We start from the raw sequence: 27,427 nt of genomic DNA, 5'->3' as shown, positions 1-27,427 counted from the left end.
GTACAAAATGTCCTGACGGCTCATTTAAAGGCACGGTTTCTGAATAAGGACTGTGTGGATTTCTCTGTGGATTGAGCATTTTGATACTTTCACAGTATTTACACAGCACCTGAACCTGCTTTATGATATTTTCGAGTTATTGGTGGTGTTGTTCCTGATGAGAACATGAATTGAGATGTCAAAACTTAGCGCTGTAGTCCTGGCACGGTTCAGGATCTTGATACTGCCCTCTGCATTGCTGGAAAGTTTCACCGTTTCTTTAAAATTTTAATCTTTATATTGATTGTGACTTTGCAGTGGTGGCAGCGGGCAGCTGGTGGAGAGATGCAGCTCTCAGACAGCATCAGGTTACCCTGAAAAAACTGCAAAAAGGCCGAAGAGATCATCAAATTTCCCTGATTAAACTGCCGTTGCCTGTAAGGAGATTCAAAACTGGCAGCCTTCAATTAACCCCCCCCACCCTCCACACACACTCAACAACTCTTCTCTGTGTTGTCTTCAAGCGCTCCTCTTCCCGTCTTGTCTTCTCTCCACTTTCGGGGTGAGCCCTGATGACAGGACAGGCCTCTGGTCAAACAAACAGCAGACACGCTGCTGCCAAAGGCAATAGTCAACAGTCTCCTCCCACTTTGACCTCTGACCCTGTCCACCCTTCTCCACCACCTTCTCCTCCTCCTCAGAGTCCCAGGTCCTGTTTGTTGATGTGTATGCAGCGACACGGATCGCTTCCTGCCAGTGATCGCCCAGACTCAACACAGACAAGAAGGCAGAGAGGGAGTGCTGGGTGTGCATGTACAGAGACATACAGTACACGCACACGCACGCATGCACACACACACACACACACACACACACACACACACACACACACACACACACACAGCTAAACCTACACTTTCTGTAAGGTCTTGATCTCGGCTTAGTGGTGTAAATTACCGTGTTGACAAGTTGTTGTGCGCACACGTTTGACAGAGGAGGAAATGAGACCTATAGCTCACTGACAAACCACACCCCATTAATTGTCAATGGCAACAGAGACACAGGGACACAGGGACACAGAGACACAGGGACACAGAGATACAGGGACACAGGGACACAGGGACACAGAGACACAGGGACACAGAGATACAGGGACACAGGGACACAGGGACACAGAGACACAGAGACACAGGGACACAGGGACACAGGGACACAGAGACAGAGACACAGGGACACAGGGACACAGAGACACAGGGACACAGGGACACAGAGACACAGAGACACAGGGACACAGGGACACAGAGACAGAGACACAGGGACACAGGGACACAGAGACACAGGGACACAGGGACACAGAGACACAGAGATGGTGTGCTGACCACAGAGGCTTCCAGAGAGACTCTGAGGCCCTGTTAGGGCTGAGAGGTTCCCTTTTAAAACATGTTAGGGATTTATTATTTTTTTCTTTTCTTTTTTAGCTGATGTGTCAATTAATATTATCAGTGGCTCACCTTCAGCAGAAGCTGTTATATAGTTTGTTATGCTTTTATTGGGGAGAATTGTACAGAGCTGGCAGGAAATAAGGGGAGACAAATGGGAAATGCAACAAAGATCCAACCTTCATATTTTACTTTGTTTACACCTCTTGTCCACACTACTCCAGCGTTTCCGAGCCCCTAAACAGGAGACATTTGGAAACACTGCAGAGCTCGTTTGGGTTTGAAAACTCTGCGGTTGCGTTGTAGTCTGGACGGGCACAAACGGAGACCTTTATTGGTTATCGGTTAGGTTGGCTTACATACCTTTCAGTAACAGTTCCCCGTCGTCATCGGTCCAAGCTAATGAATCCCTGCTCTTACTTTTGCCATTGCTGTTCATTCTCCAAAGTAGTTTCCGTATTTTTGGGGTCAGCCCCTATGTTCCCACAGCCCAATGGGTCCCACAGCCCTATGTTCCCACATTTTAAAGATTTTTCTTAAAATTAGGCTCAATGTTCCCACAGCCTTATGTTCTGGGTTAGGGTTAAGGGTTAAGGTTATCCCTTTGTTAAGGGTTGGGGTTAAGGGGAATAAAATCTGATACAAATTTATGAAAAATGAAATGTGGGAACATAGGGCCTAGTTTTGGAAAACAAATCTTAGAAATGTGGGAACTGTGGGAACATAGGGCCTAATTTTGAAAAAAATCTTAGAAATATGGGAACATAGGGCTGTGGGAACATAGGACTGTGGGAACATAGGGCTGTGGGCACATAGGACTGTGGGAACAGAGGGCTGTGGGAATATAGGACTGTGGGAACATAGGACTGTGGGAACAGAGGGCTGTGGGATCATAGGACTGTGGGAACATAGGGCTGTGGGAACAGAGGGCTGTGGGAACATAGGGCTGTGGGAACAGAGGGCTGTGGGAACAGAGGGCTGTGGGAACATAGGGCTGTGGGAACAGAGGACTGTGGGAACATAGGGCTGTGGGAACATAGGGCTGTGGGAACATAGGGCTGTGGGAACAGAGGGCTGTGGGAACATAGGACTGTGGGAACATAGGGCTGTGGGCACATAAGACTGTGGGAACATAGGGCTGTGGGAACATAGGCACGCTCCCGTATTTTCAGCTGAGTCACGTCTGACAATCTGCTTCCTGTTTACACCGGCACACACACGGCCAAGTGTGTGTGAATGGTCCTGAGATAGGCTATGCGTTGTCAGATGTGTGATTATAGACAGAGATTAGTTCTGCTACTGAAAGGGAGATCGTTTTTTTGTCTCAAAATGGCACTTAAAAATTAAAATGTAGTAGTGTAGATGTAGCCTCAGCTTTACCTAGACCAGGAGTGATGAGACCACGTGGTTACTGCTCCAGCAATCCATATTTAGCAATGCAAATAAAGAATGATAAATTAGCTTGACTAAACATCCCTATATGTAGAATTCCTATGTGATTAAAACATTTTTTATATTATTTTGATGACGTTACGTTTTTGTTCGTAGCTAAATGAGATAGGTCCGTTGGAAATTGGTGCAGTCTGTGAGATGCTTTCAGCACATTCTTCCTGTCTTTCCAGCTCAGGTCCCATGATGTGTGGTGGATTTAATCTAAATGATGCTCAAGTTCAAGCAGGAAGACAACACTGTCCGCCTATTTCGTCATCGCACTGAAGCTCCACCTCTTAAAGGTGCCCTGCCACACGTATTTCATTACTTTGTGGTAATGTCTGAAGTTCTACCATGGACTCTGTAACATTTTTTCAAGCCATTCTAGCGCGGTATAGAAAACCTACAGGGAGAGTCAGCTGCATTTGTGCCAGATCTTATTAATATTCAAAAAGCTAAGCTGTTTGAATCTGATTGGCTAACAGCTAGCCAATGAGAGCCTGGCTGTCAGAATCCTTTACCCAGCCCAACTGGGCGAGTTAATGAATAGTAATGAGCTCAGGCAATATGATGTCAGACTGACCAGCTTTTGTAATTGGCCTGATTTCTCTGCTTATTTCTTTTCAGTGGCTAGAGTTGACAGAGGAGATAGCAGATACACATGTATAACATAACACAAACACATATGGACCTAACATATTTCAAAAAATGCAAGCAAAAACTGTTTTGTATGGCAGGGCACCTTTAACTATTAGCCAAATGATTTCACTGGGTTCTGTGCACGGGCTTTCCACTATAATGGCTAAATATTTAAAGCACCTTTATTATTTTGTCTCTCCCTAAACCCAACCCTAACCCTAACTCTGATGTCATTGTGCAGCATCGCCCCTCCACCATCCCACCTCCGCCAGTGTCAAGGCCTTTCTTCTATTTATAGGGCTTCATTCCTAACCATCTATCTAATCAACGGGGTCAAATAACTCAACTCAACACAACTCAACTCATCTCATGTACCCGTCCAGGGAATTTTAGCAGCACTTTACCTTGTATGAGTTTAACGTTATTATATCGCCCCCTACAAATAAGAGTAATAAACTATAACATTACTTACTTAATTGGACTTAACTTGATCTTGGAGTAGTAGCCATGATCAGAATTTCAGGTATGCAATATTGCACAATTATGCTACTTGCACACAGTTTGAACTACTTCATATTTAATATTATACATATTTTAATTGTTATATATATACACTAAATATGTAGGTTGTACATTTTATTCTACACTTGTATATATACATGTACATTCTTTTCTTTCCTCTAAAGTACAGTACAGGCCAAAAGTTTGGGCACACCTTCTCATTCAATGCGTTTCCTTTTTATTTTCATGACTATTTACATTGTAGATTCTCAATGAAGGCATCAAAACTATGAATGAACACATATGGAATTATGTACTTTACAAAAAATTGTGAAATAACTGAAAACATATATATATATATTCAGATTCTTCAAAGTAGCCACCCTTTGCTTTTTTATGAATAAGGGAAAAAATTCCACTAATTAACCCTGACAAAGCACACCTGTGAAGTGAAAACCATTTCAGGTGACTACCTCATGAAGCTCATTGAGAGAACACCAAGGGTTTGCAGAGTTATCAAAAAAAGCAAAGGGTGGCTACTTACACATGTGTTCATTCGTAGTTCTGATGCCTTCAGTGAGAATCTACAATGTAAATAGTCATGAAAATAAAGAAACACATTGAATGAGAAGGTGTGTCCAAACTTTTGGACTGTACTGTATATATTTTTTTTCAGTTGTTCTGGCATTTTGATATTTTGTTATCTTTTATTTTATCTAATTTTTGTTATCTTATTTATTATTTCTAGTATAATTCTTGTAGTTTCTGTATGTGTGTGAGTGAGTAAGTGTGTCCATGTAACTTGCTTCTGTAACTGCTGTCCCAGTTTTGATTAATACATTCCATCTATCTATCTATCTATCTATCTATCTATCTATCTATCTATCTATCTATCTATCTATCTATCTATCTATCTATCTATCTATCTATCTATTTATCTATCTATCTATCTATCTAGGTCACATTGTGATGTGATTTAACCCAACCAGTTTCTTATAGTAGTAGAATTAGCGGTGCAGCAGTACAAGTAGTAGCAGTTGAATGTGACTGTCAGAAGGCGGATTCACGTCCTCTCAGTTTCTCTCTTCTCCTATGAAGACATAAGTTGAATGGACAACATGTTTTTGCACATGCACTTTTCTCGTTTGTACTCTACAGTGTGCTGTGTTTTCATGGGTATATTCCTCTGTGAATTTGCTGTCCAGTCGGCCACCATAAATGTTGGTGTTTGTAAAGACGCGTACGTGCATTCCTGTGTGTGTTTTGTCACGTGTGCGTCAGAGTGTGTGTGTATGTGTGTTTCTGAGCATGAGCAGGCAGAATCTCCCACTAAGCAGCTGTCAGAGCAGCGCTGGCTATCGTCTCCCCCCTGGGGGTCGGCCTGTCAACTCGTCCCACTGACGGCTCTTCTCTTGGCTGGCCCGGGGCTGGTTAAGGTGTGTGTGTGTGTGTGTGTGTGTGTGTGTGTGTGTGTGGTGTGTGTGTGTGTGTGTGTGTGTGTGTGTGTGTGTGTGTGGATGTGTGTGTGTGTGTGTGTGTGTGTGTGTGTGTTGCTGGGGCCTTGGCAAATCTGATAATTACTGACCTGACAATGAATTACACCCCCCCCCTGCCCCCTCACTGACCCCCCTGTGTTCAGACCTCCCATAGGCGCTGAATGTCTCATAGCTTAACACAGACGTACAGTGGCTGACACACGGGAAAGAACACATTAAATCCCATAAATATGTATGAGGTAAACTCACACACACACACACACACACACACACACACACACACACACATACACACACACACACACACACACACACAGATTTTTCTCCCCATTCCCAGATGTTATACACATGAATGAAACACAGAGAGGAATGAAAACATCTGAAGCTTGAAAGAACATTTTGGCGGGAGGTTTGTGTGTTGGAGGGGTGGGAGTTACTATGCAGGTGCTTTGCCCCCTATATGCCCCCCCACACACACACACACACACACACACACACACACACACACACACGCGCGCGCAGAGGGCCTTGGTGCAGGGTAGCGGGTGTTGACTGAGAACAAGCAGCTGTAGCAACTTCTGTTTTTCAAGCCGAAAAGAAATCAGATAATCATCACTAATTATTATTATTATCATTTCCTCGTGTGGATGCTTTTTCACTGCATCCACTGAAACATTCATGTACAGTGGTTTTGGGGTTCAATCCCTGGACCCACCATAAACTCTGAGTTCATTTTTTAAAGCTGATGCCCAGAGTAAAGACTCTAAAGCTCTTAGCGAGATGGGTCAACCTGGAGGGGACTAGGTGGTATTTTTTCGGTGATGGGGCAGGAAACATTGCATTGTAAAAAGCTGCAACGTACTGTACAGTTTACTGTAGATGCACACCACTGGCTTACCTGTAATACATGATGTCCATGAGCCAAACAGATCAAACTAAACTAAATGGCTGGCTACTGTCAGGGATAAGGGACAAAATATATATTTTTTGTTGTTTGGGTGTAGAAACACTTTAAAGTGTATGTCCTTGATAAATCTGAAACAGCTAATGAAAGTTTTTCTCATGTTGCTGCCAGTGCATTGCAACTGCACTTGGCTAACCTCACTTAGATTCAGATTCCCATTCTTATTACCATATCACCCGCTCTGCTGAGAAAGTGACTGGCTGCAATCTGCCATCCCTCCAGCAGGACCTGCCCGCCACTCCCCTCTGGCAGGAGGCTGCGGTCCATCAGGACCGGGCCTGAAAGCCTCTGACAGGCTCTTAACCCTCAGCCTCAGTCACTACACGTCACATTAACACATATCTTGGACTATTATCTTTTCCACATCTCCTGATGGATATTTTTCAAACCCTGGCCTGCACAAACCGTACAGCCCTCCTTCTTTCCCTTTCTATTAAAAATATATAGTGTATATTATATAGTATAGTGTCTTTTTACAATCTTTTTATTGTAATACATATTCTGTATTTATGACTGTAGCAGTAATTTGCTTTATTGTTCAATACCTGTTAATATGTTAATCCATGCACCAAATACAGTATTTTCATGACTATTTACATTGTAGATTCTCACTGAAGGCATCAAAACTATGAATGAACACATATGGAATTATGTACTTAACAAAAAAGTGTGAAATAACTGAAAACATGTCTTATATTTTAGATTCCTCAAAGTAGCCACCCTTTGCTTTTTTTATTAATAAGGGAAAAAATTCCACTAATTAACCCTGACAAGGCACACCTGTGAAGTGAAAACCATTTCAGGTGACTACCTCATGAAGCTCATTGAGAGAACACCAAGGGTTTGCAGAGTTATCAAAAAAAGCAAAGGGTGGCTACTTTGAAGAATCTAAAATATAAGACATGTTTTCAGTTATTTCACACTTTTTTGTTAAGTACATAATTCCATATGTGTTAATTCATAGTTTTGATGCCTTCAGTGAGAATCTACAATGTAAATAGTCATGAAAATAAAGAAACACATTGAATGAGAAGGTGTGTCCAAACTTTTGGCCTGTACTGTACATCTGGGCAAATTCCATGCAGGTGAAATCTGACTTTGGCAATACATCCAATTCTGAATCTGATTCTGATTTAAGTCAAGGTTTGGTCCAGCAGGCCGTTCCCCTCCAGTGCTCACTGAGCAGTTACACTCCTGAAAACTGCCTGAAAGCCTTCTGTCAGCCGCGTAGCCTGCAGTCAGCAGGAGAGCAGGAACCGAGGCAACCAAACGTCCATCATGTCGACAAATTGACTCAATCAGCCTCATCCAGGAGCATTAGGCCCTCACCTCTTTGAAATTCAACACTGTTGGCGGTTCACCGGAGTGTTTCTGGAGAGGGAAAGGAAAAAGTGGAAGAGAGGAGGAGGAGGAGGAGGAGGAGGCCTCATCATCTCCGGCAGTGATAGAGTGAGAGGGGAGCAGCGGGAGGACTGTGTGATGTGTGAAGTACTGTGTGTGTATTTGTGAGTATGTGTTTGCGGACTGCTGTCCACGTGAAAAAAACATTTGGAGTTTTACACTTTTTTAAAAAGATTTTTATGAAAGGTGAGGTGCATAGAGTGTAGTCTGGCCCTATTTTGGAGAGAACCATTTGTGTGTGTGTGTGTGTGTGTGTGTGTGTGTGTGTGTGTGTGTGTGTGTGTGTGTGTGTCAGACAGTCACACTTCACTGACACAGAAACAGGCTACTTTAGCTACAGGAGGGCTGGAAGTGGAGGCTATACAGAAGTGAAGCTGAGACTATTCATCAAACACTTCAGAAAAACACAAGAGAGGGGGAGAGAGAGAGAGAGAGAGAGAAGGGAAGAGAAGAGAAGAGAAGAGAAGAGAAGAGAAGAGAAGAGAAGAAGAGAAGAGAAGAGAAGAGAAGAGAAGAGAAGAGAAGAGAAGAGAAGAGAAGAGAAGAGAAGAACACACCTGGATGTTTGTATGAAGTCTTCTAACAGTAGAGAGCAAGAACAGAATCTGTATCTGTGTCTCTGTGTCCAAACCGTCAGTTAGATAGCTGCCAGGTTCTGTCCGAGATTTCTGCCTATTAGAAGGAAGATGATACATAATCATTTTGAACATGTTTCAATGAGTACTCAAGCACATTTACTGTATAATAATGTAAACTGAAAACGGCCTCAATCAAATTAGATAATGCTCCAATTTTTTGATAGATAATAACAATGTCTTGAAGTGAATTGTGAAATCCGGGTGAAATTTGGCTTTTTGAAAGTCATGCTGATATAACTGGGTCATTCTGACTGCACATTCTCCTGCTTGGTCACGCTGACCTCTTGTGGCAGATCACAGGAAATGATTTCATTTTACGCCGCATGCTGTTAGATATTCATCCATATCACTCTGATGTTTTTGATAACACACTCAGCTTATCTGAACCACTTTTTGCTTATCACAATGTTTATGTAAAGCACAGGTGCCAGTTCAGAAGTGATAGAACTTAGAACTACTGGATTATTATGATATCTTTCAAAATAACCCGTACATTGCGTACATAATACTGTACATTGCATTTTTAGGAACATTTGTGTCTTGTATTTTAAGTGTTTTGCTGTGTCTTCTCTTTGTTTGTGCAACGTTGTGGCTCTCTTCATGCACATTTTTAACAGAAAATGCAATAATAAACCACCATGAATCTTGAAAATACACACATACTGTACATGCTTGCAAACACATGTGTATTATCACCAGGGCCAGCCCCAGACTTTTGGGGGTCCTAAGCAGGATTTGGTTTTGGGGACCCTCCACATTGAAATGCGTTGCCACTTCATATGGCAAAGTGAGTGTATTGTAAATATTAGTTTAAGCACACATACTGTCCAAATAAGCATGCAACTTAATGTTACTGTTATTTTCTGACATCAAACTTGGAGAGCAGAGAACACAAGTTTACCTGATTGCAGTTCCCCAATTTCACTCCAAAGTTGTATTTTTTTTTGTTTTCCATCCTCTTCACTCTCATCCAAGTTGTAAACATTTACACACAAGGAAGATGCGGGTCAGTGTAACGCTTATCAGTTCAATTTTCTGAGCACAAACGGACATTTGGAAAAACAGAAAAATGGGTTCAAATATCCAATTTTTCATTTTTTTTCTACTTTGACAAATTAAAAAATTGGATCTTAAAAGTGTTTTTGCAATTTTCTGTTTTTATTCAGAGGATCAGAAATTTAGAAAATTACAAAATTGCGTCTGAACTCCAATTATTCAATACTGCAATGATATTCTCTCCCTCGTTCCGCCTAGCTACACCCCGCAACTGCACACATAAACTTGCATAGTGCGCATTTATTGGCCGGCTCTGTTTAAGCTCCTGTGGGACATTTCAAGCGCTCTTCGGGGCCCTCTGGTAGCCACAGGGGCCTAAGCTGCTGCTCAGTTCGTAGTAAGTAAACAAGTTTAAAGACAACTCAACTAAAGTGAACAACTACTACTATTACCACTATTACCTTCTTATACTGTGTTACCAGGCACCGTCTTTGATACAATAATGTTAAATTCCAAAGATTGTATATAAAGAGGTCCATTTCTATCTATCTTCCTGAAAGTTCTTCTTCTCAAACTTCTTGGAACTGTGAGAGCAATGGGAAACCACAGTCAAATAAAGGCCACTTAAGCTGATACTGCTGATCTTTGGTTTGTTGTTTATGTTTTTGTTATTCTATTTCCTATCTACTTCTTTTTGAGTGTATGCTGTTTGTGTAATGATTAGATTGATGTAACATTTGACTTAGCTACCGCAATCTGTTTCCATGTATCTATCATACACATTACATTAATAACATGAATATACAGTAAATGAGAAAAACATATAAATATACAAAAATAAACTAAATATATATAAAAGAAATAACCTAAAAAAATATGAAAAATGAAATATTGTATTATTTCCATGACTGTGCGCTCATTGGCTATCTCAAGGCTACGTCGGTGTTACGTGCCTTCCTATTGGCTGCCGGGTTGACGCCTATTGCTCTGTGTCCTGAAGCGGCGAAGTGAAGGTGAACCCCATAGAAACCGGCCCGTCGCTCTCTGCTCGTCTCTGGAAACATCCTCCCCCGGTCTCCTCCTTCTGCACCGGGTTCGTCTGCGTTGCCCTGAGCCATGTCCATATTCAGCGATGTCCCGCTGGCTCCTCCGGTAGCGGTTTTCAAACTAACTGCCGACTTCAGGGAGGACGGCAACCCGCAGAAGGTGAATCTGGGAGTTGGAGGTAAGAGATGGTCGCTGCTAATGCTAAGTTAGCTTAGTGGCGGTGAGTCAGACCAGCAAACTGCCGTGCTTGCTTGTTAGCCTCATTTAGCTATCTAGCCCTAACCCTAACTTTGAGTGTTCCGTTGACGCGGTGCTGATGTTGTCACGCTATCAAGCGTTAGCAGCGCTTTGGTTTGACCTTAGCAGTGAAGCTAACGAGCTGGAGCACAAACTAGCTTGACGTTGACAGCTGTCAGCTCATTATAAATGCGACGTCGGTTACATATATGATGATACTGGGGGGAAAAAAAGTAGACTTTAGGAAAGCAGAACCTCGTCTTGTGACTGCTATTTTCACCGTTTACTCAAAATGCACTTCTGTTTCACCTCTGACCCTTGACGCATCGTTCTCCACTTCACCAGGGTTTCTGTCGAAAGGTCATTTTGAATCACTAGCAGGAGCTTAAACTAAAGACTTCAAATCAGCTGGATTTTGAGAATCACATCTCGCTAGTTTTGGAGCTGTCAGATTGTCGTGCACTTGTTCCGTTGTGTGACACGCTGCGGGGATGACGATGGCAGGATACTTTAAAATCAGAAGACTGCATTGCTTTACTTTATTGCTAGAATGCTTTATTGTTCCCTCTTCAGTTACAGTTGCTCACAGTCAGTGTAAGGCATACATAAGAATAAGTCAATAAGTATATAAAGTAACATAGCTTGAGTGCAGATATAAAAAAGTTAGTAGTAGTAAAAGTGAATAAAATTAGGTTAAAAACATCATTTTCGTAGGTACGTGGAGACACGGGCCCTACGCTGGGCCCTACACCATAGCCTGACGTGCACATTTTGAAAAATGTAAATACACAACACAACTTTGCGTAAACATACACGCCACTTTCCTAAAGCCAAATGGTGTGTTATCTGTACGCATTTTGAGCTATCCACGTGTATGTCTACGCTGTATGCAGCTAATGTAAAGCGATGCGATCCCGGCTATCCTGACTGAAAGTCCTGTGTTTTACTCCTCCGCAGACTTAGGTCCTTTCATACTACTCGCTACGGCGAAAATTCACACGTAATGTTGGTCAATGGCGGCCGAACAGCGTTGATAAACACTCCAAACGTGATTATGCGTCTTGATAACACGCCAAAACGGCATACGAATTGGCGTGTCAAACACTTTGTTTCTCCCAGTATGCCTCTAGAGGGTAACGTTAGCTACTTGTCAACCAGCACGTTGTAGTAACCTTAAGCTGGATCAATATTGATTATGTTTTAATAAATAAAGTCTATGCTGTATTACTGTGTTGCAAAGTGGCATGTAATTTATCACAAAATGATGCCTTGTGGCAGAAACAGTAACGAGTATTTTTTTCTGTGACGTATGATTTACAATTCCTCTCGAACGTATCATCTGGGTGCCCATATTTTGATGGAAGTTACAAGTAACTAGAGGGTGAAAGGTTATATGACGCCACTTACGGGCGACTAAAGCAAACGTCCCGTGTCAGAAATAAAATAACAGATTTCTCTGCGTTTGACATTTGGTGGAAACATTTGGGATAGTGGAAGTACACACCTCAAAAAAAATATATAACACAGGTATGGTCGTTTTTAGACGTTTTAATGCAGAAATGTTACATATTGTACCTTTTTACTGCTTCGGTTTGTAGGTAGTATGATGAAGCACTGGGACTCCTGCATCTGTACTGTCTTAAAAATACCCAAACGGACAGAGTCTGTCATCACTAATTTCATTCATCTCTTACAGTTTTAATGACTTCAGAATACTGTGTAACTTAGCATAAAATTAAGCATTTAAGTCCAAGAAAAGACAACATGTGAGCTCAACATTATAATAACCACAATCCCTGAAGACATAGTAGTATCATATCGAGGGTTGGGTACCTTTTTGGAATTTTATGATTCCAATGCCGAACTGGTACTTTTAAAACGATTCAGATTCCTAAACCGATTCTTGAAAAACTGAAAAATGACATCAAAGAAAGGCTCTTTTTTTTTTTTTTTTTTTTTAAATTGAAAAATATTTAAATTTAAATAACAATATATTAACGTTTTAAAGTACTTAAATATATAATAAAAACCCTACACTACAGAAAAAGTGTGATATTTTTACCGAAATTTGTGTTCTAATCCGGTCCGATTCCTACCGGTTGCGTAGGAACCGGGTTTAGGTACTCAACCCTAATCATATCATGACATTAATATTGTAAAAGTAAACCTGTAAACACTACAAACATCTGGTTATCTGTACTTGTTGCTGTAGTGGCCTAACTACCCCGTACAGGGTTATTGAAGTTTACCAGGTTATCCTCTCATGTAACACAGACTTGGACCTGAGCCGCTCTCTTGCACAAAACATATCTGTGTGCACCAAACCAGTTTGGCCTGGAATTAATCAGCTGCGTGGAAAGCCTCACCGGTGTAATGTAGTCACTCGCCATGGCTGTACGTTTTCTGTTTTAATGAGTAACTTATTGATTCGTGGATTACTCTTTGCCGTTTTAGAGTCCAGCAAGCAGCTGGTACCAGCTGACGTGTTCAGTGTTTTCTTGAGTTTCTGGCCTTTTTATAAATCCACCCAATTCACATTTCATACTCGCTGTCATGAGATGTGGTTGTCTGCAGTTTTGACCCCTGGTTTTGATCCACTGATCAACCAAATGATTGAAAACCAACAACCTACTTGTTTGACCTTTTTATAATGTGTCTGTAGCTGTGGCCAAGGCCTGATATGTGATACAGCTCTGCACAGGCCCCTGTACAGAATGAGGGAGCACGAGTTCTTAAGGAGTCAAATATGTAACACACACACACACACACACTAGTTTAGACAAGCTATTAATGTTGACCTTCAGAGAGTCTGTGACATTACATTGAATGAAACAGTTGAATGTTTGTTTTTTTCTCTCCTTTCCTCTGTCTACCTTTTAGCTGCATCATGCAGGACTACAAGGTTATTGCTATAATTACATCCAGGCTGCACACTCTGAAATAAAAACATGTTGAGATACGACAGTGCCTTGAGAAATCACGGTGCGGTTGTGGTTCAGCGATATGACGATCTAAGCTGTGAAAGGAAGATACCAACCAGAAGAGATAATAGAGAAAATCTACTATACCTGATATATCACCGGCCACTTCAACTGCTCAAACACTCATTGACGAAAATGTGTAGTCGGCAAACAACATCACAAAATATAGGCAGTAACTCAATGCATTTAGGCATGGAGATACGGTGAAGACCATCTGCCGAAGTTCAAACCGATTTATCAGAATGGGGAAGAAAGGTGCCGTGGTTGCCAGACTTAGCTGGTTTGAGAATTTCAGAAACTGGTGATCTACGGAAATTTTCAGCGCCCAACAACCATCTCCAGGGTTTACAGAGACTGGTCCAGAAAGAATGAAATGTATCCTGTGAGCGACCGTTTTGGAGGCAAAAATGTCTTAGGAGGATTGGTGCAAGTACTTGAATACAATTGAACCCCAAATGAATCATGTTATGGATGTCTGGAAGTAGGGCTGGGCGATATGGAGAAAATCAAATATCACGATATTTTGGACCAAATCCCTCGATATCGATACCGCAACGATATTGTAGTGTTGACTATTGGTGCTTTCACAAAATATTTACACAATGAGATTTTTGATAAATAATCATCAGTTATGTGGATATAATGACTACGTGGGTAAAGGCAAATAATAGAACAGTTACAAAAGTCTGGTAAGTTCAGAAAAGTACATCACTTTACTGTAATGCAGCCTTTAAAACCAGGAAAAGACAACACTTATGCCATATTACGATATCCAAAATCTAAGACGATAACTAGTCTCATATCACAATAACGATATAATATCGATATGTTGCCCAGCTATATCTGGAAACACTTTGTTTGGGTTGAGGATTTTGCACTGTAGTTTTGCAGAGCACAACAGGCATTGAATTGTGCGAAACTGTTAGGGCTGCTCCCTCTTAGTCGATTAGTCGACTAATCGGTCGTTTGGTCTTAGTCAACTTAGAGTTCTTTAGTTGATTAGTCATGTTTGATTCTTTTTTTCATGCTGAATGACTTATTTCCAAGAAACGTACGCGCACATCTCTGGTAAACACAAGAACTAAAGTGGTGCTTTTGCATGACTCTTTGTGGAGAAACTCAGATTTACAGATGTCGATTAAATCAACTAATCGATTAGTCGATACAATTGAATGAGTGTGAGTCGACTAAGAATTTCTTCAGTCGAGCACAGCCCTAGAAACTGTTGCTGAAAGCTTTTTGTTGATGCATGTTTTGCCCAGACTGAAATCCCACGGTGACCTATTTTCCGTATGTGTGTTAGAGCTGGAGCCAGAAGGCTTTGTGGCTCCTTGATAAAGCGCTGCGTTGCTTTGTGTCCCCTCCAGCGTACCGTACCGATGACTGCCAGCCCTGGGTGCTGCCGGTGGTGAAGAAGGTGGAGCGCATGATCGTGGAGGATGGCAGCCTGAACCACGAGTACCTGCCCATCCTCGGGCTGCCCGAGTTCCGCTCCGCCTCGGCCAAGGTTGCCCTGGGCGACGACAGCCCCGCCATCAAGGACAACAGGGTGAGACACGAGCCGCGTCCCATGTCCCCTTATCTGACAGCTCCTCGACTCCTCGGTCCTCGGCTGAACCGGAAGTTGTTCTGTCCCTGCAGGCAAAAGTGGCCCAAAGCCCAAATTGGGGTCAAGTGACCAGGTCTTCTTCAGAAGTAGTGTGAACACTCAAATCTAGCCCAGATCTGATTTTTTTCAAATCAGATTCAGGCCACTTCCATATGTGAATCTGAATCAGACCCAGATCTGATTTTTCTATCCCCGCCCCTCTCTCCGCAGGGAGGGGTTGCTAACTCCGCCCCAAACAGCTGACCAAGTCATGTGACGCTTCAGAGGAAAGGACGTCTCATCCCTCCAAAAAAAACAACAACACATTTTTATTTATTTATTTTCAAGGATAACCCCTTGAGATGCACAATCTCATTTTCGAGGGGGTCCTTTAAGATACAAAAGAAACCAACATCAAGATGGAGAATCATCATTAAAGTAAATACAACACAAGACAATAACAAACATTTAGATGCAACAATGCTCCCACAATCCTAATCCCTTCCCTTTAGCCCATACCAAAATCAAAGTCAATCAGTGAGCCATCTGAGAAAATGCAAATACAGAAACAAGGTATAAATATATTTATGCACTTCACTATCACATGCAGGTACATAACTGCAAACACGTACAGCATATGAGAAAAGAAAAAAAACCAGGAACAGGATGTTTGAGAATAAGTAAAAAGACATTATTTGAAAACATAAAAGGAAGTTATAGATCTGAATGAGCGAGAGAGATTGTTCCAGTCTGATGGTGCTTTAAATTTAAATGCACGACGACCTACTTCTTTGTTAATTCTGGGTACATAAAAGAAGAGCTGATTCATATGCCGTAAATTGTACTGTGTATTAAAAGAAACTAAAATACATTTCAAATAAGGAGGGAAATGGAAATGAATCCACTAAAAAGAAGTAGTAGTACATTTGCTCGTTTCCTCTCTCCTCCAACGATTTCCTCGGCGGGAGGGACCAAGCGAGGAAGGGAGGCAAGCGGAGGAGTCGAGGAGGCAATTTAAGCGACCATGAGAAGCACCCTAGACGCCCGCTTTAAACACTTTGTCTGGTGCCAGCCCCCCACCCCCTCAGGAAGTGTGCAGATGTTGCTCGAGTGCATTTCCAGTGTTTGATTCCTGTTTCCTTGCTGCTTGTTTCCTCTCTCTCAGGTGGGAGGGGTCCAGGCTCTCGGGGGGACGGGTGCTCTGAGGATCGGGGCAGAGTTCCTGCGGCGTTGGTACAACGGCGTCAACAACACGGCCACGCCCGTCTACGTCTCAGCACCCACCTGGGGTCAGTAGGCAGCTGTAAAGCAAGTAACGGACTACTAGGGGTGGTGGGGTGGGGGGGGTGGGGGGGATTAGGGGGAAAAGTACAAGACACAGATAACGTAATGCTTATATGTTTGTTTGGTTATGTGTGTCTTGTACTTGTCCCCCTATCCCTTGCTGCGGCAGCAGTGTGAATTTCCCCATTGTGGGGGGGTTAATAAAGAATTTTGATGTTTCTCTCCCCTCCCCCCCAGAGAACCACAACAGTGTGTTTACTGACGCTGGCTTCAAAGACATCCGGCCATACCACTACTGGGACGCTGCTAACAGGGGCCTGGACCTTGCCGGGCTCCTGGATGACCTGGAGGTGAGGGGGGGGGTACCCCGTGATGGGTGAAGGGCTGCTCGATGTCGGTATTTCCATGTTGCCATGACTCAAAAACAAATCGGAACGTACCAGCTGCATGCTGATAGGCTCTTTCAACTTTAGATTTAGATTTACTCCTTAGGTATTGGAATCTGGGAATAAATGACAAGGCACTTTTAAATACTCTGTACCAGTGTTTCTCAAATGGGGGTACATGTACCCCTAGGGGTACTCTGAAGGACTGCATGGGGTACGTGACCAGACCATTGTACCTCTTTATTTACACTTTTTTTTTTTTTTTTCTTTTTGGACCTATTTTTTTACAACCTATTATTGCCTTTCTTCCATCCTTTTTTCTACTGTCTATTTTTTCCAAGTTTGTCCTCTTTAAAAAAGATAGATATAGATAGTACAGGCCAAAAGTTTGGACACACATTCTCATTCAATGGGTGTCCTTTTTATTTTCATGACTATTTACATTGTAGATTCTCACTGAAGGCATCAAAACTATGAATGAACACATATGGAATTATGTACTTAACAAAAAAGTGTGAAATAACTGAAAACATGTCTTATATTTTAGATTCTTCAAAGTAGCCACCCTTTGCTTTTTTTATTAATAAGGGAAAAAATTCCACTAATTAACCCTGACAAAGCACACCTGTGAAGTGAAAACCATTTCAGGTGACTACCTCATGAAGCTCATTGAGAGAACACCAAGGGTTTGCAGAGTTATCAAAAAAAGCAAAGGGTGGCTACTTTGAAGAATCTAAAATATAAGACATGTTTTCAGTTATTTCACACTTTTTTGTTAAGTACATAATTCCATATGTGTTCATTCATAGTTTTGATGCCTTCAGTGAGAATCTACGATGCAAATAGTCATGAAAATAAAGAAACGCATTGAATGAGGTGTGTCCAAACTTTTGACTTTTGACCTGTACTGTGTGTGTGTGTGTGTGTGTGTGTGTGTGTGTGTGTGTGTGTACAGTGGGGGAAATAAGTATTTGACCCCTTGCTGATTTTGCAGGTTTGCCCACTTACAAAGAATGCAAAAATCTACAATTTTAATCATATGTACATTCTAACAGTGACAGACAGAATCCCAAAGAAAATTCCAGAAAATCACATCATATGAATTTATTAAAATTGATAACCATCTGATGAGGAAAAACAAGTATTTGACCCCCTGGACAAACAGCAAGTATTCTGGCTCCTACAAGCCAGTTAGTCTTTCTTTAAGACACAGCCCCAATCCGAACCAATTATCTACATCAAATACACCTGCCTCACCTCGTTACCTGTATAAAAGACACCTGTCAACACCCAAACAACCAGCATCACCACCATGGGCAAGACCAAAGAGCTTTCTACGGACATCAGGGACAAGATTGTTGATCTGCACAAGGCTGGGAAGGGCTACAAGAGAATCGGAAAGCAACTTGGAGAGAAAAGATCAACTGTCGGTGCAGTTATCAGGAAATGGAAGAAGCACCACACCACCGCCAACCTCCCTCGGTCTGGGCCTCCACACAAGATCTTTCCTCGTGGGGTGTCCCTGATCATGTGAACGGTGAGGAATCATCCCAAAACCACAAGGGGGGAACTGATGAATCAACTGAAGGCAGCTGGGACCACAGTTACAAAAGAAACGGTTGGTAACACACTACGCCGTCATGGATTGAAATCCTGCAGCGCACGCAAGGTCCCCCTGCTCAAGAAGAAACATGTACAGGCCCGCATGAAGTTCGCCATTCACCACCTGGACGACTCAGAAGAGGCCTGGAAGAAGGTGATGTGGTCAGATGAGACCAAAATAGAACTTTTTGGCCTCAACTCAACTCGTCGTGTTTGGAGGGCAAAGAACACAGAGTACAACCCAAAGAACACCATCCCCACCGTCAAGCATGGTGGTGGCAACATCATGCTTTGGGGTGCTTTTCAGCCAAGGGGATGGGACAACTCCATCGTATTGAGGGGAGGATGGACGGGGCCATGTATCGTGGAATTCTGGACCGACATCTCCTTCCCTCAGTGAGAGAGCTGAAGATGGGTCGAGGATGGGTGTTTCAGCACGACAACGACCCTAAGCACACCGCCAAAGCAACAAAAGAGTGGCTGAAGAAGAAGCACATCAAGGTTCTGGAGTGGCCTAGCCAGTCTCCAGACCTGAATCCGATTGAAAATCTTTGGAGGGAGCTTAAAATTCGAGTTGCCAGGCGACAACCTCGAACCTGAATGATTTGGAGGCTGTCTGCAGGGAGGAGGGCCAACATCCCTGCCGAAATGTGCAAAACCTTGTCACCAACTATAAAAACCGTTTGACATCTGTGCTGGCCAATAATGGCTTTTCTACAAAATATTAACATGCTGTTTGTCCAGGGGGTCAAATACTTGTTTTTCCTCATCAGATGGTTATCAATTTTAATAAATTCATATGATGTGATTTTCTGGAATTTTCTTTGGGATTCTGTCTTTCACTGTTAGAATGTACATATGATTAAAATTGTAGATTTTTGCATTCTTTGTAAGTGGGCAAACCTGCAAAATCAGCAAGGGGTCAAATACTTATTTCCCCATATATATATATATATATATATATATATATATATATATATATATATATATATATATATATATATATATATATATATATATTATATTGAAAGTTTTGTTGCTTTTTTTTGACGTTCCTTCCTTCTTCCTACCGTGTTTTTCCAAGGTTTTGTCATTTAAAAAAAAGTTTTTGTCGCCTTTTTTCATCAGCGTTTTAAATGTTTTTTTTTTCTTCAGTTACAAGGCTGTTGTTTAGTAAATCTATCGCAGACATCGCTGTACTGTTCCTCTTTATATAAACTTGGCTTCAAAAAAGGGGGAACGTTATTGAAAACAGTTTGAGAACCACTGCTCTACACTATAGACTGGAGGCACCCGGGTCGTTAAAGTATGGAGGTTTGGTACCCAGCCGTGCTTGGGTGTGGTTATTTGGTTACGATCTGACTCTTCCCTTGTCAACAGAAAGCTCCGGAACGCTCCATCTTCCTCCTCCACGCCTGCGCACACAACCCCACCGGCACCGACCCGACCCAGGATGAGTGGAAGAAGATCGCCGAGATCATGAAGGTAAGGCCACGCGTGGCCGCTGTCGTTTCTCTGGTCACATACATGTCACGGTGTCACGCTGTCACTGGTTCCAGGCTCTCCCATTAAGTAAAGCATGTACAGCACTGGAGTCAATATGTCAGTGGTTGATATAAGAACATTGATGTGAAGAAGTGCATTTCTTATTATTTTTTTTAGATTTCTTTATTTAAAAGGGACAACTCACATTAATCAGCATGAGTACAGAGTCCAACATGGAAATGTGCCAGATTTTGCCATACAGGCTGATTTTCATCTGCAGTCCCTAGCAGGTTGATGGCTTAAAAACAATAGACTACAACAATACAACAAATACACATGAACCAAGAAAGACATAGACAGGTAAAAATGACACAGCCACTGTTCCAGATCAGGACAACTGGCAGGGTGATGGCATGAGAAAAACACAACACAAGTACCATACACAGTAGACGCAGGTAAAAGTGCATAGACCCACATTAGGACGCATCAGCAACACATGAGCACACACAGAGACACTACTGTAGCATCTACATGCCAAACTGAATTGTCAAATTCTCATCTTCTCCATTATTCTTATTAATGTGATTCTTACTTTTAAGAAAAAAATGTCATTCATTTTTGCTCAAAGTTGATTTTCAAAACTGTATTCTTGGGCTGTTTTCTCATTTTCCACTGTTGTCCTTTTCTCTATCTTTTAATGTTTGTTTGTTTTTTTCTCTAGAGGAGGAACTTGTTTGCGTTCTTTGACTCGGCCTACCAGGGTTTCGCCTCCGGCAATCTGGAGAAAGATGCCTGGGCCATCCGCTACTTTGTCTCGGAGGGCTTTGAGCTCTTTATAGCTCAGTCCTACTCCAAAAACTTCGGCCTTTACAGTAAGCACACATGATACGCACATAACTGGGTCGCGGCGGGGTCTTAAAAAGTCTCGGATTTCAAAATGTTAGGCCATAAAAAAGTATTGTGTTCTAGGTCTTAAATCATTTTAAACGGGTCTTAATTGTCCTACGTGTCTGACAACATTATGGAAAGGATCCCTTCAGAGATAGACCTTTAAAACCTCTTTGAGACCTTTCTGTTTAACCAGAAACAGCTCTGAAGTCGCTAGCTCTAAACCCACCAGACTCCATTTAAAAAAGCAATACTTTTAGCGTGTATAGAGCCAACGTATTTTCACATGTAAATCGGTAAACTGTGTTTATTTCAACTAAAACTAGAGTTGTGATGGTTGGAAGAGTGGAAAGACGACCCAAAACGGCTTTTCATAGTTTTATTTGGTTTCTGTCGACTTTGAATGAAGTGTATTTTACGACGCTAAAATGACTGTTTATTGGTTTATTTACATGGAGTCTGGTGGGTTTAGCGAACTCAATTTCGTGGATGTTTTTATGTTTAAAAAAAGGATCTTACTCTTTAACAGAAAAGTCGACCTCCTTAGAAATCCTTTCCATAATGTTGTCAGACACTTAGGATAATAATCTGAGCTTGTCTGCGGCAAAACAAGCACTTTTGTGAAGGTTAATACAAGCTGGACAACTGCCCTGTTAACTTACATTGTAGCTTGTTTCTCCGCTGCCGACTGCAGCGATCTCACTTAATACTGGACCGATGTCAGAGATTGTTGTTCCCATCAGTCACTTAGACACAAAAACACAGGAACGTAGGGTCCGGGTTGAAAAAAGGGTAGTTAACCTTTTAAATTTGATTGGTTAAAACCTGCAGACACTCTAACATACACATAAAGACTTGCACACACACTTAAGCAGTCCTGGGTTTTGCACAATGACCAGTACGTTAGAGGAAACACCAAATGCTTGTGTTAATTGAAATCTCCCTCCTACCCATCCTACGTTCTAAAGTCGACCCTTTGTTCCCTGCTGCTGTCATCAGATGAGAGAGTTGGCAACCTGACCGTGGTCGCCCAGGACAGCGAGAACCTGAGCCGCACCCTGTCCCAGATGGAGAAGATTGTCAGGACGACTTGGTCCAACCCGCCGTCTCAGGGAGCGCGCATCGTCAGCAAGACGCTCAACTGCCCCGAGCTCTTCGCCGAGTGGTACGCTCCAGTTACAAAGTTACAAAGTAACGTGTGTTACTTTGTAACACACGTTATAATGCTCGCCTAGCTGCTAGCATGGCACTCCCTCATACTCTGCTTCTGACTGGCTAGTAGTCCTTACCTAGGTACTGTCAGGGCACGCCCTCATACTCTGCTTCTGACTGGCTAGTAGTCCTTACCTAGGTACTGTCAGGGCACGCCCTCATACTCTGCTTCTGACTGGCTAGTAGTCCTTACCTAGGTACTGTCAGGGCACGCCCCTCATACTCTGCTTCTGACTGGCTAGTAGTCCTTACCTAGGTACTGTCAGGGCACGCCCTCATACTCTGCTTCTGACTGGCTAGTAGTCCTTACCTAGGTACTGTCAGGCACGCCCTCATACTCTGCTTCTGACTGGCTAGTAGTCCTTACCTAGGTACTGTCAGGGCACGCCCTCATACTCTGCTTCTGACTGGCTAGTAGTCCTTACCTAGCTACTGCACATGTGCGACTCCCAACAAAGATGGAACAGCAGTGAGATGTCTCACACTCTAGCTAAAACGGAGAGCTCAACTCACAGGGTGAAAAGAGGAGCTGCAGCAATGTGCAGTACTACAAAAAAGATGGTGTTTTCTGAAAATTAAACCATTTCTGATATAACCTTTAAATACAATTATGAATCTGAAAATGAGCAGAATATGAGCACTTTAAGTCAGATTTAGGATTTACGTTACAAACTTTGTAACGTTCACTGTGTGCGATCACATAAGGCTTGTATCACGTGGACAGTGTTGTTGTGATTACTTAGAATTCCTCACGGGGGCGACAGAAACCACGCACTATAGCTTTAAATCCATATTGCCATATAAAGTGAAGGCATTTACATTTGTTCACCAACCCTGCAGTGTGCATTGGCTTGCATTTGTATTTTTTGAGACCAGATTCTACCCTTCACTGGATGGACAGGTGCAGTGTTGCGTATTGGTAATTTACAATAATTTAATATCTAGTACACAAATATGCAAAGAGTTAACATTGTGTATGAAAAGCAAGTGTACATGCTTATACCCCCAGTGAAGAGCACACAAATCGTTTACATGTTACAGGCAACTGTTGGGGGCTTTGAGGACATCACGGTGAACTTCATTTATCTTCACTCTTAAGTTTTGTCCATGTTTTTTTTTTGTCTAATATCCTGTTACATTCCCCCTCTTGGCTCCCTCTCTTTTATTTTTTTTGCTCACACCTCTCCCCCCTCTCTGCTCACTGTGTAGGAAGGGTAATGTGAAGACCATGGCAGACCGTGTCCTATTGATGAGGGATCAGCTCAAGTCCAAGCTGCAGGATCTGGGCACCCCAGGGACCTGGGACCACATCACGCAGCAGATCGGCATGTTCAGCTTCACCGGCCTGAACCGTGAGTGGAAAACGCACACATGCACGCAGTGGGCTCTGCCGCAGGCCACCCAGATATCAACATAACAATCTGGGCTCGTTTAGAGCAGTGTTTCTCAAAATGGGGGTACATGTACCCCTAGGGGGGTACTCTGAAGGACTGCAGGGGGTACGTGACCAGACCATTGTACCTCTTTATTTACACTTTTTTTTTCTCTACCAAAAATGTGACGTTTTTTTAAAAAGTTTGTCGCTTTTTGACACAAAAAATGTAAGATAATTTTTTTTAAGACTATTTTTTAAGATTATTTTTGTATTTATTTTTTAAGACGATTTTATAATACTATTTTTAGGGGCATTTTAGGCCTTTATTTCCTCTGAGTCGAGGAGTAAACTTCTATATATGTGCGCCTGCTCTACCAACTGAGCTAACCCGGCCACCTTTTTGACAATTTGTTTATTTTTTTAAGATTATTTTTTGGGCTTTTTAGGTCTTTATTTGACAGATGAAGACATAAAAGGGGAGAGAGAGGGGGAATGACATGCAGCAAAGGGCCACAGGTCGGAGTCGAACCCGCGGTTTCTTATTTTTTGTCACTTTATTCAACCTATTGTTGCCTTTCTTCCTTCTTTCTAGTGTTTGTTTTTTTCCTAAGTTTTAGTTGCTTTTTTAAAGGTTTTGTTACTATTTTCGACTTATTCTTGCCTTCCTTCCTTCCTTCTTTCTACCGTCTTTTTCCAAGATTTTGTCACCTTTCTTGATTAGCATTGAAATGTTTTTTTCTCCAGTTACAAGGCTGTTGTTTTATTAGATGTATTGCTGACATGGCTGTACTGTTCCTCTTTATATAACCCTGGGTGACCGTCCCGCTGTTGTGATGTGTCTTCCAGCCAAACAGGTGGAGTACATGATCAAAGAGAAGCACGTGTACCTGATGGCCAGCGGCCGCATCAACATGTGCGGCCTGACCACCACCAACATCGACTATGTCGCCCAGTCCATCCACGACGCCGTCACCAAGGTCCAGTAAAGGCTGCTTCCCTCCGCCCACTTCCTGCCTCCTGCACTGTACGCCACAAGAAGTTCTCACAATGTCTGTGCCCTTGTACACCCTCCCCCTGCTCATCCCGGCCTCTGATTGGTTGAACTGCAGCAGGCAGTTGAACCAATGGGAGGACGGATGATTTTTTTTTCTTTTTCTGTTCCCACATCAAGGTATGAATCTGTCGGAGGCGATTGACGATTTTAGGAAGACCCTAAAACGCACAAAAGCTAGGCATGCATGTCAGCACAGCTCCATACCAGAATGGGTCAAAGTTAAAAAAAAGAAAATGTCTTTTTATTCAGGTCCCTGCATTTTTAGCCTGTTTTTGTGCAATTTCAATCATGTCTGTTCACAGAAGACCACTTGAATCTTTGCTTTCTCTGTTAGGGTTTTTTCCCCGGAAAAGTGGTTTAGCCCGTATCTTCGACGAGGGCCCGGCTGGGGCCGGTCCCAGACTGATGGCAACAGTAATGTAGAGCCCAATAGTTTCTGTGATACCAAATAATGGACTGAATTGTGAATAAAGAATTTTAACAAGCTGTAAGACAGACTCCATAGGGCCCTACATTAAGTCAGGGCTAAAAGCTAGATGGAGATTTGAAAATAAGAGCGAGCCCCCCAACTGTAACTGTGGTTAAAAAAAACTTTTGTCATTTCTAGCATTTCAAGAGATACGTCATGACGTAGATGTAGAATTGACCAAAATGCCTGCTTGATGTAAATAGATGTAACAATCGCTGTCAGAGGTCCTATTATTTCCTGCAGAAGCACTGAAGTCCTGCTTTATTTCAGCTCTGAGCCCATAAAACATCTATTTTCCTTTTTGTTAACCATCACAATTTCCTATTTCAATATATGTATATTTAATGCATAATCAACTCATCCCAGGAAGATTCCTATGCTGAAGTCTGAAGAAGGGCATTGTAAGCACAGCGGGTATGTTCCCGCTCTCTTAAAGGTAAATGCATGTGCCTGATGTTTTTAGGTTTTGCCGTGTCAAACCTGTGCAGCTACGTAGAAGATCATAATGTTAGTTGGAAGTTGTGCCATCCGTGAACAAAGTGGCCTCTCCTTCCTCTTTCTGGTGTCACTTTTCTCTCCACCCTGCAGTGCCCTTGTTGAGTTACAGAAAGCCTCTGTAAAGTCGGTTGTTGTGATGACACCTGTTCACCACATAACCACATGTGCTGTTGTTTGTAATGTCACACTGCAGTATGTGTGCTCATACTGAAATAAATTATAAACCGTAAGAACCCAAATCTTTGCTTTCTGCCTGTTTGTTTTTCTCCCCAAAAAAACCCTCCCTAGGCTGTATACTTTCTAAAATATCTGTGTAGAAGGTTATGGTCACAAAACTCTTTAATGGGCAGCAAAAACCATCAAATCATGAATTCAGTAATTTATTTGTGTCTTTGTTCCCTTAAATAGCCATCATAACCTCATAGAGCTGCATAGATTAATTGGTTAGTTGTCAACTATTTAATTAGTCAACAACTATTTTCATAATTGAGTCATTTTTTTTGTGAAAGAAAGTACAAATTCTCTGATTCCAGCTTGTTAAATGTGAATGTTTCTTCTCTTCTTTGTGACAGGAAACTGAATATCTTTGAGATGTGGCCAAAACGAGACATTTTAGACTTTGGGAAACACTGATCCCCATTATTTTTAACTAACTATAACTATATATTATAACTAATCGATTAATCAAGTAGGAAAATAATTGGTAGTTGCAGCCGTATAACCTTGTTAAATTATACTAATACTACACTACATGTAGGACAATGCAACGTGTGGAACATAGGAACAAGCTGCAGTGGAAAGCAGACACAAGAGAAGACGCAAATAGTCGGTGTACATATTCATACGCTTATGTAGTGGGGTGGCCCACTGACTTATGGCATATAGTTCATGCTCGTGCACACCTGTCTGAGTAGAATTAATTCACCATTTCTGTCGCCACTACTCATATCTACTTTAATTACTAACTTTACAGTCTCCAGTTTCTTATATCCCTGTGTTTATAGGGGCTGTATTCGGCATTAAAGCTGCAAACAGAAATTGGCTTAAAATAATATAGGGGAGGATTGGCGTCTTGAGCAGAGAAAGAATTCACTGTTCCATCTTTGTTGGGAGTCGCACATGCGCAGTAGCTAAGTAAAGAATACTAGCAAGTCAGAAGCAGAGTATGAGGGTGTGCCCTGACAGTACCTAGGTAAGGACTACTAGCCAGTCAGAAGCAGAGATGAGGGTGTGCCCTGACAGTACCTAGGTAAGGACTACTAGCCAGTCAGAAGCAGAGATGAGGGTGTGCCCCGACAGTACCTAGGTAAGGACTACTAGCCAGTCAGAAGCAGAGATGAGGGTGTGCCCTGACAGTACCTAGGTAAGGACTACTAGCCAGTCAGAAGCAGAGATGAGGGTGTGCCCTGACAGTACCTAGGTAAGGACTACTAGCCAGTCAGAAGCAGAGTAAGAGGGTGTGCCCTGACAGTACCTAGGTAAGGACTACTAGCCAGTCAGAAGCAGAGTATGAGGGTGTGCCCTGACAGTACCTAGGTAAGGACTACTAGCCAGTCAGAAGCAGAGATGAGGGTGTGCCTTGACAGTACCTAGGTAAGGACTACTAGCCAGTCAGAAGCAGAGTAAGAGGGTGTGCCCTGACAGTACCTAGGTAAGGACTACTAGCCAGTCAGAAGCAGAGATGAGGGTGTGCCTTGACAGTACCTAGGTAAGGACTACTAGCCAGTCAGAAGCAGAGTAAGAGGGTGTGCCCTGACAGTACCTAGGTAAGGACTACTAGCCAGTCAGAAGCAGAGTATGAGGGTGTGCCCTGACAGTACCTAGGTAAGGACTACTA

At 42.4% G+C, this 27,427-nt stretch overlaps 1 protein-coding gene across 1 annotated transcript; it reads left to right on the top strand.

Annotated features, from left to right (window-relative positions):
* Positions 1-10,466: 10,466 nt before the first annotated feature.
* On the top strand, positions 10,467-25,829 carry LOC114572695 (aspartate aminotransferase, cytoplasmic). Its single transcript, XM_028604421.1, has 9 exons — positions 10,467-10,709; positions 15,117-15,298; positions 16,503-16,626; positions 16,859-16,971; positions 19,990-20,094; positions 20,816-20,966; positions 21,982-22,147; positions 23,404-23,546; positions 24,416-25,829. The coding sequence occupies exons 1-9, from the start codon at positions 10,601-10,603 to the stop codon at positions 24,553-24,555; spliced, it is 1,233 nt and encodes a 410-aa protein (XP_028460222.1). The 5' UTR covers positions 10,467-10,600; the 3' UTR covers positions 24,556-25,829.
* Positions 25,830-27,427: the final 1,598 nt, after the last annotated feature.

The sequence above is a fragment of the Perca flavescens genome, chromosome 2, assembly GCF_004354835.1.
Source record: "Perca flavescens isolate YP-PL-M2 chromosome 2, PFLA_1.0, whole genome shotgun sequence".
NCBI classification, from domain to species: domain Eukaryota; kingdom Metazoa; phylum Chordata; class Actinopteri; order Perciformes; family Percidae; genus Perca; species Perca flavescens.
The sequence above is the reverse complement of the archived record's forward strand: the minus strand, read 5'-3'. Positions and strand labels throughout refer to the sequence as shown.